Here is a 17,500-nt window from a genome sequence, read left to right as displayed (position 1 = left end):
AACAAAGAGTGAAAAAGTGAAGTGGGTCTGAGTACTTTCCGTACCCATTGTATTTATGGATGTGTATATATACATACATACATTATATGTATGTATATATGTAGCTATGTGGTGCATGTGTACTCCATCTGACTGTATGAAAGGGAATTGCATTCAAAACATCCCTTTCTTTTTCTTTATTTTTTTAACTTGAGAAACTAAACGTAATGTGAGATATTTGTATAACTAACACTGGTAACTCCAAACACTTAATGGGCATATGTGTAAGCAGTTCAGTTCAGTCCAGTTTTGTTTCTTATCTTCCTCCCAGTGCTCTGGGATAGTGTGTAGACAGCCGGATAGTGTTTAAAATAAAAAGGAAGACACTGAAGAAAATAAGCCTAGACACAAAAGCTGACATCTAGTTTTATAAGTTCTCACTCTCAAGATTAGTACAAAGATACGTACTAATTACCTTTATCAGTACGCAAAAGAATAATTCAGAACTTAGCATTTAGAAGTATCCTTACAAGTAACAGAATTCATAATGCTTAAAGCGCTGGGAATAGGAGTCCTTAAATCTGTTGCTCTTTATATCTGGGATCCTAAATCTGCAGCCTGAAGTTTGTGAAAAAGATGATGGATACTGTCTGACTGAATTGACTTGGCCTTCTTTCTAATCTGTGCCAAAAACTTGGGTTAGAAAAAGAAAGGTGGATAATTTTGAAATTTATATGGGAAACATTTGGGAAGAGCAATTCATGTTATTTGTGAGTAGTGCACATTACTAAGCATTTACTCCCCACATACACAGATACACAAAGTACTAGAAATCGGTGTATTTGGTTAGAATGTAAAACATTTCTAATATATTTACGACTATTTCTTAGGAAAAGTAAAAGGTTTTGATCTAATTATATTATTATTATCACTGTTGGCAATTACTTTTCTTAAGGTACAGATCTAAATTCCTAACTCAAGCCGTTTTATGAATGAAACGGCAAACTGTTACTATTACTGCCATCTACAGGCCGCCTAAGTAATGCAAGTGCTAGAAAAACGGCGAATTTACTATCGGTTTCATTATCATTCACTCATCTCAAGTGGCGTGTTTGGGAAACGTGATTCATGCCCTCAGGGCAGATGCTGTGGTCCTGGCGCTTTGGGAGATTTCTGACATTTAACTAAGAAATTAAGATTCGATATTTCTGAAATCAGTATTTCTCGACGAACTGAACTGAATAATTCGAAGCCTTTTAGCCATTGTTTGTTATATTAGCACCCTCTCGGGTTCCACGCAAATCCGAAAAAAGGAACACACCCTCCACTAGCAGTAAAAGTTTCTGTTTGACAATTGCCATTGCGCGTCAGACAATCAGATTAGGATTCTTTCGATTCATACAAAGAGCATAATCTCGAGTCTACTTGGCAGCAAACATTGGGACGACGTTCGTCATTTAAGGTAACCATTTTACATAAAATACTGCCTTACAAGTCACTTTGAATAAACAAGAATGCATTTTAACTGACGAGTTAACTTTATTTTTTAATATTACGTTCTTAGTTACATTATGTTGGCACACGGAAGTATACAGTAAATATTTTGTTACGTAAGAGGGAAAATAAAAATATAACAAATGTTACAAATTTTTTTGCAAGTTTTATTTTTATTTTAACCCTATACGTTTTTACAGATATATTTATATTACACATATCAGTAGTTCTCGGAATATAAATGTATGCACCTTGATTCATAAAGTTGACGCTTTCAGAACGTTAAAACAAATATTGCACCTCTACTCCAAACATTAAAAAATAATAATAATTGCGTGGATTCAAGAAATTGAAGACAATGGTTGTACCACTGGGCACAGACTTCACCTGCAACCTTCAACATGCCAGTCTAGTCAATTACAGGGCACTGTGCTTTACCAACGGCGCTCAGCCATACTGCGCTTGTTTAATGAGAGAGAAAACTAGTATGGGTGGTAGCAGAGCCTGTCAATCCATTAGGCTGGGCCGCCGTCATCTGAGGAGCTCCTTTTATGAAAGTGAAAGTGCGCACGCCCCGCACACCAATGCAAGGCAAGGCCACTCCAGTCCGCGGTATATACAAAGGGGCGGAGTTGTACTACTAAAGGGGCGCGCACGCCGGGCTCCGAGGTAGAATACAGGTCGTCGAAGTCTAATAATACCGACTAGTCACTATGGACAACGAGGGGCGACATCCGTCCACCCCGCGTAGGGCTCCAAGTGGGTTTCAGCCGGCAAAGGCTGTTAGAAAAGTGGCCTAAGCAATACAGACGATGATGAAGCCTGGAATGCCTTTATTCTAAAAACCAAGGAAGGTGAATTAGCTGGTGGAAGAGTTGTTAGAGCAGTCACTTCTTAAATGCTTTGTTGGTATTTGTCAGTAAATTTCTGCATTATAAAGAATTGTGAGTAAATCGCCTATGCTGTCTTCATTTTGCTAGCATTTTTATTTTTTAAATATGTGTTAGTACCTCTTGGTATGGTGTCAAACACAAATGTATTTTCTTGCACTGTGACAGTTATTTTGACTTTCTTACAGTATTTGGAGTACATCTAAGTAGATCCCCTTTCCCAATTTATTTAATCCATTTCATTTTCAAACCGTTTTCTATAGAATTAAATATTAATAAATACATACATTTGTACATTGACACAGTGGTTAGTGCTGGTGCTGCCTCACAGCTCCAGGCTCCTGGTCCAAATCCCAGAAGAAGCATTGTAGAGTTTGCACATTAAGGATTCCTGGTGACAGAGGCAGTTCTAGCAGATTCTCAATTGCATAACGGGTCAACTTCAGTTTGGCAGTAAATCTAATTTAGGGTATGTGAAGATAACTGGAATATCCAGAGGAATGCCCTTCCTAATATAAAGATAACGATAAGATTCCACACAGGCAGAGCATGGCTGTGAGTCTAAACCAGGACTTCTACACCTGTCAGGCAGCAGGAGGCTGGCCATACCTTAGATGTTAGGATCGACTGGCCAGCCAAAATTGGACCAGTATTCATTGTGTGAGAGTGTGTGCTGCCTATTACTGGAGCCACATCCAGGTTTGCTTCCTGCCTTTTGCATGATATTTCTGGAGTGGGCATCAGATGTATGGATATTTATTATCTAACATAAAAGGATTATGTATTTAAAATTTAGATTTATGCTTTACTTCCTGTTTAGATTGTAATAATGTCAAATATTCATCTTGGGTAGCTATTTCACCTCACTTCATGTACAACTGAACAAATCTGTAAATGAACCAATTATCTGATGATTAAATTAACTTAATATGACATTTAACGTGCAATGCATTAATAGCTCTGAGTAACATACCTGAAACTAATACTAAATGTGTTTATACAGTATGTACTTGCCTTGCATTTTGAATATGCCTTTAGAACATTAATAATAATAATAATAATACATTTTATTTATATAGCACCTTTCCCATGCTCAAAGCACTTAAAAGTGTTGTTAACAGGGAGGAGCAGCATCAACTTGCGTGCGCCAGTGTCCCCTCACCTGATAATGTCAAGCTGGACATTGAAAGAAAGACTATTGCATTTTGCATCCAACTTGTTTTCTTCACACTAAGTGCTGTACTCATGTTGTATGCTGTATATGGAGAAGGTCGTGTCCTGGCCACATCAGATTTTCTGCATATTTTTATTTCTTCATTCTTCTATTTATAACATAGTTATAATTCAAATGACATAGACAATATATAGAGAAGGAATTATTTCCAAAATCATGTTTTAAAGTTGGAAAAAAAAGTCCCTGCTTTTTTTTATTATAGTACAATTAAATTATACAAATGCAGTTAAATAAAAATTCTTGTTTTGTTGAATTTGTCTGTTTCAGTGACAAATTCAAATGTCAGCATCTAACCTGATTGGAGATTAACATTAGTTACATTACATTTCCACTCTACTGTTAAGTTTATACTGTACATGCAATGTTTTAGGCATTTGTTTTTTCTTTTTGATACAGTTAAGATTTTTAACTTTGGATTTTGTTTCTTAACAAATGTTGAGAGCTGTTATTTAAATGTAACACATTTGTATATCTTCATGTTTAGGAAAGAGAAATAAAGTCTCTTTGGTCTGAAATTGAATGTTTGAAGAACCCTGATACACACAGCGTGTCTTCTCATTTGGATGACCTAAGGGAAGAAAACGCAAAATTGAAGTACCGCGTGAATATTCTGAAAAAGGTGAGAGTGATATCTTCACACCTATAGTGAAACTATTCATCCATTGGAAAGAGTAGTTGATAAAAAGCTTGAAAGTTATTATAAAGTATTACCAAATAGCTTTATCATATTTTGAATGGTAGTCCTACAGAGTGCCAGGTTAACTGTAGAATTAGTTTGTATTTTCAACAGATTTTTCATCTTTACAGGTACTCTATGGCTCAGAATGGAGGTGTGAGCAAATGTGCCCTCCATTTGACCAGCACCCCATCCCGGTTTGTTTTGTACCATTCCCCAAGTCGTGCTAAAATAGTTTTGAGTTACCTGCACCTCTTAACTTGAATTAAGCTGTTTTTGAGTAAATGGATTGAAGAATTACTGCACTGATTCATATGTAAGGATTAAAATGCAACTACACTGAATATGGTACATTCTCCTGCCTGGTACTCCTGTTTCTTTCCATATTCCAAAGATGTGAATGGTAGATTGGCCCTGTGTGAGCAAGTGTGCCTAGAAATGGATTGGCACTCTCCCAAGGGGGTTGGATTCTTTCGGATGCCTGTAACCGGGTTCAGTACCCAGTGTGACCCTATAGTATGAATAATAGGTTTCATCGCTGACTTAATCAATTACAGTGATAGCTTTTAATATTCAATGCACTTTATTTCTCATTTAAACAATAATGTGCTTGTGTTGATTATTAAATTATTACTAAAGATAAACCGTGCAGGAACATACTGAGGAGAATTTCTGAAATGCTGAAAACCAAGCGGTCACACGGTCTCATCAGGGCACCAATTAAAGGGCAGTGCTGTATTATGTTGATTTTTGATTCATAATATTAATCATATAGTCTTTGTGTTTATATTTTTAGAGTCTCCAAGAGGAAAAAAGCAAGTGTGGAAAAAGTATGATTAACATTAATCAGCAGCTGCAAGAGGTCTTTGGTCAGGCCATTCAGGCGGCATATCCTGATCTTGAAAACCCTGTTTTATCTGTAACTCCAAATCAGCAGCCAAAATTTGGGGATTATCAATGCAACAGTGCAATGGCAATAGCCCAGGTAGGAGTAAATTTAAAATTGTTTACTTCCACAAATCCACCCCAACAGGGGGTAAACACAGTCCTGCCAGTAATTTGGTTCCATGTTAAGCACTGTTTAAAAGTTTCCTTTTCTGTTTAAAATATGAGTTAAGAGCATGCATTCATTTCTAATATTCTTTCATACCAACAAGAAACAAGCCAATAAAATCTCTGTTTTTGAAATATTATGTTGATACAGTATTTTTTTAACTTCCACTGGCTATGTTTGATGGTAGTATTGCTCATTCTTTATGTTCCTCTTGTTTGATGCAACACATCACAATGCTTTAGTGTTTTCATAAAATAATTAAACAGTCAAACGCTGTCCCAACATTGTTTGAAATGAAAAGTTTAAGTATTATTGTCAAATGAATTACGTGACAAGATGTATTTACTCTTTAATCTGGAGCACTTAACACATGTCAGTGCCATGGACTCTATACTGTATGTACGCAGTTAATATACAGTTACTATTAACACAGACATTGTTTCATTCCAAGAGCAGCTCTTCAGATGTCAGTAATATGTAGCTTTGATTTGACTCTAATGCCTAGAACTGCCAGGAACATCTTGACTATAACAATATTTTCTTCAGTTTTTTCCTTTCCAAGTTAACATATTCTCCTTGAGTCTGAGTAGTGTTTGTTCGTTTTCAATTGTATAATAATGTTGTTCACCAGTTGTGGTGTAGTCAAATTGTCTCACCTTTATTAGAAATTTAATTTTCTTCCTTTCGATTGGTATTGATATTAATAGTTAATGTTATTAATGATAGTCAATTCTATAGTTTGACATATGTGTATGAATATAAATGTGTGGATTTTCAGATATGTTTTATGGAAACCTATAGGAAATATGAAAATATGTTTAATTAAGTTATTGTATATTTTCAAGTTTAGATTGGAAAAAAGAGTTTGCCTATCTGTGTCCAAATTGGATAGTGTTAATTGAATGGGTCAGTCTGATTCAACGTCTTTTAATTAATTGTACAATTCCATGATACAGGTGCTGAGTTTCAAGTGTCCCTTTATATAAAAACTCAAGCTCATATCATGTAGTTTAAATAGTTTATAACTTTCAGAAGAATTAATACGTTGAAATTGTTTCCCTTTTTCAGATGCTCAAATCAAAAGGCCAGAAGATTGCTCCAAGAGACATTGCTGAAAACATTGTTAGAAACATTCCTGTGAATGATTGGATTCAAAAAATGGAAATTGCTGGACCAGGTAGTGTGTTCATGTTTTATTATACTGTATAGTTATATTTGCTCTGTATAGTTAACACAGTCTTTTGATTCAGTGTTATATTAAATTATTTATGTTATGGTTATTTTAAGCTTAATGTAGTAAGAGTCCTCAAGATAGTATTGTCTGCTTCATTTAGCACTCAGTCATCCAAAATGACTTGCAGACAAATTAAGTTTGGTTATATCTATTTATATAATGTAAGGAGTTTACATGTACGTGATTACATCTTGCCTGAAGAAGGGGCCTGAGTTGCCTCAAAAGCTGTATTGAAATCTTTTTAGTTAGCCAATAAAAGGTATCATTTTGCTTGACTTCTCACTACATTCATAATGGCTAACATGGTACAACACCCTAGTACTATAACGTAAGGAGATAAATCAAATATACATATCTTTTAAAAGAGTGTTAAAAGTAATGTGAATCAGTAGTATAAGATAAGACTATAGTATGTGTGTATGTCTGTGTATGTGTAATAATAATACATTTTTATATATAAAAGAGCGAGAGAGAGAGTTACTGTATGCATTCATTCATTCATGTCCAGGGATTTAATTTGCAACAGAAGCATATGACAAGCCAATTTAACATTTGGAGATATCTCAGAATACATTTTTAGATATCCAGAAGTGCATTTAAGGTCTTTAAAGTGAATTACAGATATCTAAAAATACATCTGTTTCAAGATACCTGAAATAGTGTTGCGCAGTATACTGGTACTGAAAAATCCAATTTTTAAAACAGTGTGTTTACCAGCATGTTGTTGTTATTAGTACAGGAAATAAATGTTTGTTGACAAGTTTAGTCGTAATTAGCATGCATGGAATTGTAAGGGGGAATAACCCCTTAAACCTCGCAGTCAGCTGACACCACACCCCTCTAAATGGATGTATTATACAAATTTCGTTGGTTCAGTTTACCTTGGGGACACTGCACACAGCGCCCTCCCTCTCCAACCCCCGACCAATATAGACATATTTATACAAATGTGCTGGAAAATCCGAAGGGAAAATCAAAAACTTTTTCCTCTTAATTTCAGGTTATCTGAATAATATTTTAAGATCTCTGCAGTAAAATTCAAGATATCTCAAATACATCTCCAGATATCTCAAAATAACATCATGAAATTGGCCAGGAAATATCAAATGCATTTTAAATCATCTTTAAATAGATAGACAGATAATCCAATTGAAAGAACAGGACATTTGACCAGAAGTCATTTAGTGAGATTTGGACATGAACTTTAGATATCTTCAAATGAATGCAAGGTCAATTGGCAGTATCTGAAAATGTGTTTGAGATAATCTTGAAATACATAAGCAGTTATTTTGAGATATCTGAAAATGTAAAAGAACATATTTTAAAATGTGTCCTGTAAAAGTGTGCAAAATAAAACTTAAACTTCGATATGCATTTTCTTTTGCTAAAACTGTTCAACTGAAATTTCTTTCTATAAAGAAAATCTGAGCATTCCTGTCTTTTGCAGACAAGTGATATATCACTGTTTCTGTGCTTTATTTTTGTACTAACCTATTTACCCTTGTGCAATTTAAATCATCAAAGCCAAATTATAGAACCAATTAAGCCATTCCTTCATACATAATGATGAGCTACATTGATTAAAATTAGAATTATGTTGGATCTGATATATCCTCCAATTTAAGGGTTTATTCTACTAAATTTCTCTCTTTTAATAGGTTTTATTAATGTTCATCTCAAGAGAGAGATGATATCAAAGAACCTCACAAACCTCCTATTAAATGGTGTCCAGCCTCCTCCTGTTGGGCCAAGAAAAAGGGTAATTATTTTTTTCTAATTTTATAAATCATATTGCAGCAAGTAATGCAAAGTTCAAATACTTGTGCATTTGGGTCCTGATTCTGGGTTTGTAAATTAAACTGTACTGTACACCCCTCTCATAGCACTCTAGTTGGAGTGCTATGTGAATAGAAAGCCCAATATGATATCAGAAATGTTCAACAGAAGCCCAACTGTTTATTTTGGAAAAGCATTAATACATTTCTTCCTGATTCTGAAATGCTTTGGACTTTTCATTTTTTTGCACTTTATATAAAATAAGACATCCATATTCTTCCAAATAAATGAAATAAGACAACAAATGAACAGAATAGTATAAAATATCACAACAGATTTTTCATGGCATAATGTTTTCCCATCCTGCCATACTCCAAATAATGCTCTTTGAAGATTTCAGTAGTTATAAATCCAACACTGTCTGACAAATAGCTTATGTTGAGCATAAACATGCTGTAAGGGTAGGGTAGTCTAGAAGCATAAGGCCTGGTGAGGCAGGTTTGATTATACTTTTTCAAATTGAATCTGGTCCTGGATAAATTTTGGATAATTGTAGTTGAGATAGGTATGTGTGATGTGTAATTTTAACTGAATTTACACCATCCATGATTGGCAGAAATGAATGAGGAATTTGCCCTGTTGGTGACTAAATATAATTTTTATCCAAGATTATAATTAAAAAATCTTATCTGCAATGTTGCCTAAGATTTTTTGGGTTCCTCTATTTGAAATAAGTTGGTAGAGTTTGGAAATGCTGCCTGTGCCTTTATCACTATCTTTTACAATTTTAGCTGTAGTTTTTGATGGGAATCTGGAGAGGCTGGGCAGGTTTATGTTTAACATTTCTTACTTTCACATACTGAAAAGAGTATGTTACTAAAAAATTATATTTGGGACATAATTGTTTACAGTGTGTCCTGCAGTGTTACCATACTTCGAGTGAATAATGTACTTGCAGGATACTGGTAAAGTGGTGGGTGGGTAAAGATGGTAGCACAGAATGAAACCTAAAAGAAAAGTTTATGCAGGCTTCTTTTCCACTGATAGCCGAGATGGTGTAGTTGTTAGGGATGCTTTGATCAAGTTTTTAGGGCCGAAACTGATTGCTGATTTCATATTTCTAAATCTGTCGATTCTGATGCCCTTTTTTTTAAATTTCCCTTTCCAAGCTTTTAATACAAAGCTCCTACACAACCAGACATGTAGAAGCCTCATATTTTTTAAAATAGTGTTACCTTTTTGTAATTATATGACTAAGCTGTGGACCACAGGTGTTACCTGTTCATTTTTGAAATGTGTTCTGTAATGTGACTTGTTGATTTTCATCAAACTGAATGTTTGCTTGCTCATGTAAGTCGATTGAAATAACGTCGGTGTATTTGGTTCTGCTTGTTGAATGTGGGGAAACTTAGCCACTTTCAGAGATGCGTAGAATTATACCAGCTTTACAGAGTGAAATAGTTCTTCAGAGCTGCATTCTAGCTTAATCAGCATCAACTGCACTTCTTGTGCTGATATCTCATAGTAAAATTAGAGGGCGCAACATTAGCGTCAAGAGACCCCTCTTGTCAGTTTTGTCTTATTTAGTGAATTGACAAGAAGTTCCTTATGCAGGTCTATAAGGGACTTGTACCATTGTGCTGGCATTTGTGACACATCTACTGTCCCAAGAGTGAAAAATACATGAACGAGTGGTTTATCATCTGTTTTAAGAACGAGGTGAACTTGGATGTAATTCGGAAACAAAGACACTTTTTCTTTGCATTTTTCACATTAAGTGAGTGAAAGCGTCCACAACAAGTGCAAAGTCACAGAGACAGTCTAAATAAATCTCTTGTTGTTGGGAAGTTCTTAGCTTTCCCTATGTTCTCAAGAAAAGGTGATTTTCTCTTTCAACTCCTAGAATTGCCTAGCGTAAGATAATGAACTTTAGAAAAATACATTAGTCATGATGATCTATGCTAATTTCTTCAAGAAAATGAATGAAGTGGTGGTGTTTAAGTCCCTCTACTTATAGAAAGTTCACAAGTTTTACAGTAGCTTTCCCTGCATGAATAAGGCCGAACAATGTTTTCTTCTGGGCTTCTTGGTGAATGATGCATATTTGTTCCAGGATCATTTACTTTCACTTTTTCCAGAATTCTCTTCATTAATTAAGCATATTTTATGGTTAGGATCATGTGTTGCAACGTTTACTAATTTTGTTCCATGTTACTTCATTGAGTTAATACAACTAGACACCATGTCACACAAGAAATAGCCCCTGGGTGTTTCTTTAATAGACTCCATTAATAAAAGTTCTATGGCATTTTCAAGCTGTCATTAATTCCCGTGACAAAATTTAGAAGCTGTACAGTATCCTTTTTATCAGTATTTTATCTATTGCAATTGAATATAATGTCATTTTTTCATTTTCTTGCTCATCATACAGTACAAGTTTGCTGGGGTCCAACAGGTATCTTTTTCTGTGTGATAGGCTTATTTTCACAAATTTGCTGTTTTTCATTGGACAAATATTCTGCACAGTTTCTATCAAATATTCACAGATATTTAAGAATGAGAATGACTTGCTTTTTTCTTTAGGAATTTTACTGTATATGGAAGCAGGAGATTTCCTCTAGGCTAGTGGTAGAAGCACAGAAAAAAATTTGGTTGATCCTGTAAACTAATGTATAATATGGAAGCTGTGTTAATTCACCCCCTGTATAAGAGATTGCTTGCATAGTTAACATGTATGGTAGAAAAATATCAATTGAGAGCTTTTCTTTGAACACTGTAACACTTTCCTTACATATTATTCCAATCTTTGTGAAAAGTATTTCTTTGTTAGATACTCTGCAGTCACTGTCAATTTTCTGTTACTCCACTGTGCAAATTTTTGCATATGTTCCCTCACAATATGTCCTCCCCACTCTAACTGATGAATGAAGTTGTTAATAGTGTTTGTGTGCCATCTAATGGCAAGAATAATGAAATATTAACAAAAAATAGCATCAAACAAGGTGGAATATTGACTAATTTATTTTTGACTGTTGACTATTTTTGCAGAGCTATATCACCTTGCTATGGTGGTTAGAATGTAGCACTTACCTAGAAAGTTTGTTCAATTAAAAAGAAAAAATGTCTATGCTCTCGCTCTCAGCTTTCCCTATTCTGATACAAAACCTGCAGGATCAGAATGAAAACACACAATTTAAAGTTGAACTTTTTACAGTAATTTTAATACAAACTCCCTTGTATGTCCTTGGTGCATTTGGCTTAGTATGTGCAAATATTTTTCAATGACTATGAAGAAGTTGCATTCCATTCAGGGTTGACTGCTGTCTTTTATTCAGGATCAATAGATAAATGATTGGATATATAGGTATCTGAAAATCTGAAACTAAATGTAATAAAATGTTAGTGTCAGAAAAAATATCTAAAGTCAAACTAAGAAAGGGATAAATGCCAATTTGAATAGGATTTCTCAACAAATCTGCCATGGACGATATATAATTTTGTGGTGGGTTCTTGTTAAATTCAGTGCAAGTATATGTTTTATGTCTTACTCTGTGCAGATGTATTTACTTCCTAAATTATGATTTCTTCAGTGTTGTGCTATCATGTGGCTTAAGTTAAATTACACTTTGCATTTAGCTATATGTGATAATTGCACTCTGCATTTAGCTGTTTATGATACATAACTGAAAGATTACTGTCAACAGCAATATTCCACTTTTTCTTTTAACACTGTGCTGCTTTATACTTTTCAGGTGGTCATTGACTTCTCTTCACCTAACATTGCCAAAGAGATGCATGTAGGTCACCTTAGGTCAACAATCATTGGTGAAAGCATGTCTCGGCTCTTTGAGTTTTTAGGGCACGGTGTTTTAAGGTATGTATTAACAAATCAGTAGTAGCCTTTAACATATCTTTGTGTCTTGCTACAGATATGTTCAATTTCTGTGAACCGTAAGGTCCAAGATGTTGTCTGGCATTTGTTAGAAGCTTTTAGCAAAGTAGTTGGTGCTTAAAAAATACCTTTGTAATGAAGTCATTGCATTTAAGTCTACAGAAATGTTTGCTGATATTCTGACCAGGTTTTTATTAAAAGATACATTTCAAAAATGGCGACTCGAATACTTTGTGCATTCATTAACAACTTGTATATGTATATAGTGAATAATAGGATCAGTCATATCCTGTATACCATTATTTTTGTTATTTTTTTTTAATTGTAGAATTCATCTTATCTGTATTTTTTGATTGTTTGGTAAATAAATACAATTTTTCTTTAGAAAAAAAATGTTTTCTAATCTAGTAACACATCTAGGTAGCAAGAAATGAAAATGCTAAAAGAATTAGTCAGTGTTTCTTTAATTGACGTTGCGTGTTCTTTTTTTTTGATTTTCTTATAGGCTAAACCATGTGGGGGATTGGGGTACCCAGTTCGGTATGTTGATAGCACACCTTCAGGAGAAATTTCCAAATTACTTGACTGTATCACCACCCATTGGAGATCTCCAAGCTTTTTACAAAGTAATTTCAGTTTATTTTTGTTGAAGTCGTATTTGAAAAGTGCGAAACATGTTCTTTTTTTTTTTTTTATTTAGTTTTACAAGAATGGCATAATGCTACAATAATGACACATTTTTATGATACGCAAAAATAACTTTGCATCTGTCATAACTGTTGCTCTTGTTAAAAATACTGACTTACCACACAACTATGCTGACTTATACTCTACATTGCTTCATTCTGTGTAGTTTTTTGTAGCATAGAGAGTTGCTTGGTGAGACGTTCCCACTGCACATCTGTTTCCATCCTGTTTAGTAGCAGAAGAGAATAGTGTTTGGGTTTGTTCATACTTGTAGGAGAGCAAGAAGTTTTTCAGTGCTAGTTAACTGCTCATTTCGGTTGAATCTGAGGTAAAACAGGAGTTTGCTGCTAATAAATCAATGGTGCACATTTCTGATACTTTTTTTTTTTGTAAAAATAAAAATCAGTTTTGTTTTTAAACTTTTCGAGAGACAAATTATAAATTAGTAGTGCGTCATCAGTTAATTCCAAAATGGCAGTCAGCTATGATACAACAACTCCTGTTCCACATAGTGTGAATATAGTTTATTTCCAAATACTGTAGATCTGGTGAACTGTGTCAAGACAGCAAACATGCTAAAATGAAAAGAAAGATCATGCTGAAAAAGTGGTAAATGAAAAGTTCAGCTTTTTAGTATTTTACAAGTACAAAATGAGGAACAGACAAGCAGCATCGTTTTAACAATGGTTTAGGAAAATGTTCTGTGTTTTAAAAATATACGTTTCATAGACTGCTCTGGTAGATGTCACAGGGCTTTAGTCTCTTTGAGTATTTTTTTTTCCCCACAGTATACATTTTAAATCTGTTTTATTATCGTCAATAGAGCTTTTTATTGCATTTTAAAACATACCAGTCTCTTAACAACTATCAGATAGTAACATATACAAGGCTGCTCACAGAATTCTTAGGCCTTCTCTGGAGCCGTACGCATCAGAAGAAAATGGTCATCGTCACAGTGTAAAACTGGAGCACTATTTTGACTTGGATTGCATCTGAAATGTTTTTTTGAGACTCTTGTTTCTAGCTCAAAACCTGAAAATATCAAATTAAATTTAGTATAAGATTCTCCTGATTCATCTGTAAGAATGTAGCTGATTCTAGAGTATGTGCTTAATCATGCAGCTTTATGATGTCTGTTAGTTTTATCTAAATTATTCATATACATTTATAAGAAGTGGCTTCAGTACTGATTCCTGTTAGATATTCCCAGTTCTTCTTAAAACACCGGTTAACATTTAATTCAGTAATTTCTAATTATGTGACTAATGATGTACAGTGTAAGAAGTCCACTGTAGGTGGCATCACTGGATTTCTTTTCTACCAATTTGAAAAATCAGTGTTAAGATCATGCTGTTAATTCAACTTATTTCTCAGTTAAATGGCATATCATTGCTGTCACTTTATGAAGTGAGGGATTCAGGCTGTGTGTGTGTATGTATGTGTGTGCGTGTTTTATTATTTCTCTAATAAATGCCTGTAGATGTTTGTTAAGGCTGGTACCTAAAGTCAGCTCATCAAAACTCCCTTTGGCTGTAATAGTTAGGAGAAGAACTTAAGATCCCTCTAGCTTCATTTCAGACAAAAAGACTCCAACCAGACCTCTTCAGGTATCCTGATATAAACTGAAATGAAGATGCTAAAGTGCATCAGGTATTCTGGAGTGCATCATTCATAATGAAATCCTTGTTTCTTAAAATTCAGTACCATTTTGTGGCCCACTTAATGTAATTCTGAGTTATTATTTGCAAAATTGTAAGTTCTGTCTGCAATATAAAAGTAATGTACAAGGTACCAGTAATAACAACATATTTGAATAGACTGCAAAGTTTACGAATGATTCAGGAAATCATGTCTGTCTTTTGGGTACACAAAATTCATGACTATTAAATTGTCAGTTTTAAGTAGCCTGTACTCCTTTATTAACATTAAATCTGATGTTATGTCTATACTAAAAATTGTATTAGGAATCCAAGGCACGTTTTGACAATGAGGAAGAGTTTAAGAAACGGGCATACCAGTGTGTTGTGAAGCTACAAAGTAAAGAACCTGATTTCATTAAAGCTTGGAATTTAATTTGTGATGTTTCAAGGAAAGGTGAGTATTAGAAAAATATGTTAATTTAAAAAGTACTAATTTTCTTGAGTCTGGCACAATTTGTCTGGCTTACTCCAGAATCTTCTCAGTCCCCACTAATAGTGATTTGTTTTACACAATGCCTAACACTGCCGTTCTTAGGACTTTGGCAAACAGTAAGCTCAGTTGTGTGCAGTCATGATGAATTCAGTTGTCCTACCTGAGTGAGTTTGCGCAGTGATGGACTGGTAAGTGACTGTTCCAGAGTTAAGTTCTGGCTATGCCTGGTGCTGCATGGAGACCCCTAGTTAGATTTAGCAAGTTCAGAAATCGACAGGTTTGTAAAGAGTGACATTTGTGGGCCATTGCACAGTTACACATGTAAGACTTCTGAAAATAGTAAACAATGGTAAACAGGAACATTATTGAACACAAGTGCAGTACCTGACTTTTTTCCTATTTTGTTAATACATTAGATAGATGTTTACCTTTTTAATTGTTTGCAAGTTTTATTAGAGGGTTTTATATTATATAAATGTCGCTTTCTTTTGTTTAGTGGAATCACACAGGAAATTTGTATTTAACTGGAAATTTGATCTAGATTTACAAAAAGGCATTATTTTGTTATTGAAGTGCGAGATGTCAAATCAAGTATATGCTTTAAGCATAAAGTTATCAAAAGCTTTTTTTCTGTATTTTATTACAAGCTGTTGAGTTTGTGAACTAAGCAGTGTGGGATCTGTAATAATGTAATCTCTTATAATCCCACATTTTATTTGCTGTCTACTTTTCATGGGGAACATCACAGCAGAAACGGTCTGAGCAGGGCACACACCGAGCTTCTCCAGCCCTGGCAGCTGTCATCTCCACCACCTCCTCCTCCTCCTCCTCCTCTTATGGAATTACCAGCTTTTCTTAGGCCTGCTAAGGCATATAAACCCTTCACTTCTCTGAGTCTAGTCTCTGCCAAGTGATTTAATACCTGATTTAAATTCCTTAACACATTTATTTGTGTTTATGACATTGATATATCTGATGGATCAAAATCACATTTTGTACTTTATATACAGTTTAATCATAATGTAACTTTATACTTTATAATACAATAATATATAAAACTGTAATTAACTGGAAAATGAATACCCAGTATGCAGTACGAATCACCACTTATATCAGTCATGTGTTCTATATTTTTCTAGTAGGAATTAATTCTCTCTGCCTTATGTTGAACATTGAGTGCGTTCTATTCTTGTAACCCTCTTTGAGTGATTTTTATATGAATGGAGAGGAGCGTATCTGCTTTATATGTTGTTAGTGCATTTTGCAGAGGCTGAGCAGCCAAAATTATGAGGAACAAATGTGATACCCTAAAAGGACTTTGATTTGTATTTTCACACTTTGTGACTATTTTTGCATCATGGCTTACTAGAAATGGAAAGGGTATCACACACCACTCTGTCACACCATATTGCAGCAGGTGACAGTGCTTCTGCAAGGAGGAATCTTTCACAGAGGAAGTCCATCATAAGTATAACAAAGCAGGCCTGGTTAATAAAAAACATGTAAAAGCACAGATTAAAATTATTTTTTATCCCATATATCTCATTATTACTGTTTTGTACAGTCTAGTTTAAAAAAAATGAATACAAAATGGATAATAGTGAAAACAGTCATTTTTTATCTTAACTGCTGGGATGCTCCTTCAAGTAGTTTTAGGCTTTTGAATTGAAAGCAGGACTCTTGATAAGTGAAGTACAGTTCCGTGTAAAGGGGCTTCCTGTTTGTGGACTACTTTTCATTTTCCAAAGTTATTTACTTAACAATACTGGAACAAAAATACATGCATTTTGCACATTGTTAAAGTATGACTGGATGGCTTGACACATGCATTATGCAGCACAAATAGTGTGAGATTTTTTATGGGTGTTTTTGACATGTTTGCATTGGTCACAATATGGGCCCGTTCTGTCAGAAATGTTCTGTCAATTCTCCATGGAAACATAAGATTAAAAATTTTGCTCAGCCATCCCTACAAACTAAATGGTGTGAGTAACATATAAAAAAATCATTTTTGGGTGGAGTATTCTTTTAAAATGTAGATAATTTTTTCTCTGTAAATATATACAGAATTTATTATGGATGCATTTTGACCAGTCACATTCTATCTTAAAATATAGAATGGTCTGTTTGCCTTACAAAGAAATATATTAATCCATTGCACAGCACTAGAGAATTTAAATGGCAGATCATTTTTTGTGTTGGAAGATTTAAATTAATTTTCAGAACTATTTTATACTTAAGGTAGTGTTATTAGTAATGAAATTGCGATCCCTCTTTCATTTTTCATAATTGTATTTTACGGTTTTCAGAATTCCAGAAAGTATATGATTGTTTGGATATCACATTAATTGAAAGAGGCGAATCATTTTATCAAGATATGATGACAGCAGTGGTCAAAGAATTTGAAGAGAAAGGTAATTATTTTAAACATAATAAATGAGTGTTGTCATA

At 34.2% G+C, this 17,500-nt stretch overlaps 1 protein-coding gene across 1 annotated transcript in view; it reads left to right on the top strand.

Annotated features, from left to right (window-relative positions):
• rars1 (arginyl-tRNA synthetase 1) overlaps nt 1-17,500 on the top strand; it is a 45,568-nt gene that overhangs the window by 14,034 nt on the left and 14,034 nt on the right. Inside the window, exons 2-9 of the mRNA XM_039774871.1 lie at nt 4,082-4,216; nt 5,070-5,258; nt 6,396-6,504; nt 8,220-8,320; nt 12,090-12,211; nt 12,735-12,855; nt 14,881-15,010; nt 17,359-17,463. Coding sequence (XP_039630805.1) covers nt 4,082-4,216; nt 5,070-5,258; nt 6,396-6,504; nt 8,220-8,320; nt 12,090-12,211; nt 12,735-12,855; nt 14,881-15,010; nt 17,359-17,463 — 1,012 coding nt within the window. The remainder of the gene's footprint in view (nt 1-4,081; nt 4,217-5,069; nt 5,259-6,395; nt 6,505-8,219; nt 8,321-12,089; nt 12,212-12,734; nt 12,856-14,880; nt 15,011-17,358; nt 17,464-17,500) is intronic.

The sequence above is a fragment of the Polypterus senegalus genome, chromosome 13, assembly GCF_016835505.1.
Source record: "Polypterus senegalus isolate Bchr_013 chromosome 13, ASM1683550v1, whole genome shotgun sequence".
Classification (NCBI taxonomy): Eukaryota; Metazoa; Chordata; class Cladistia; order Polypteriformes; family Polypteridae; genus Polypterus; species Polypterus senegalus.
Note: the sequence above shows the minus strand (reverse complement) of the source record. Positions and strands in the feature narration are given on the sequence as shown.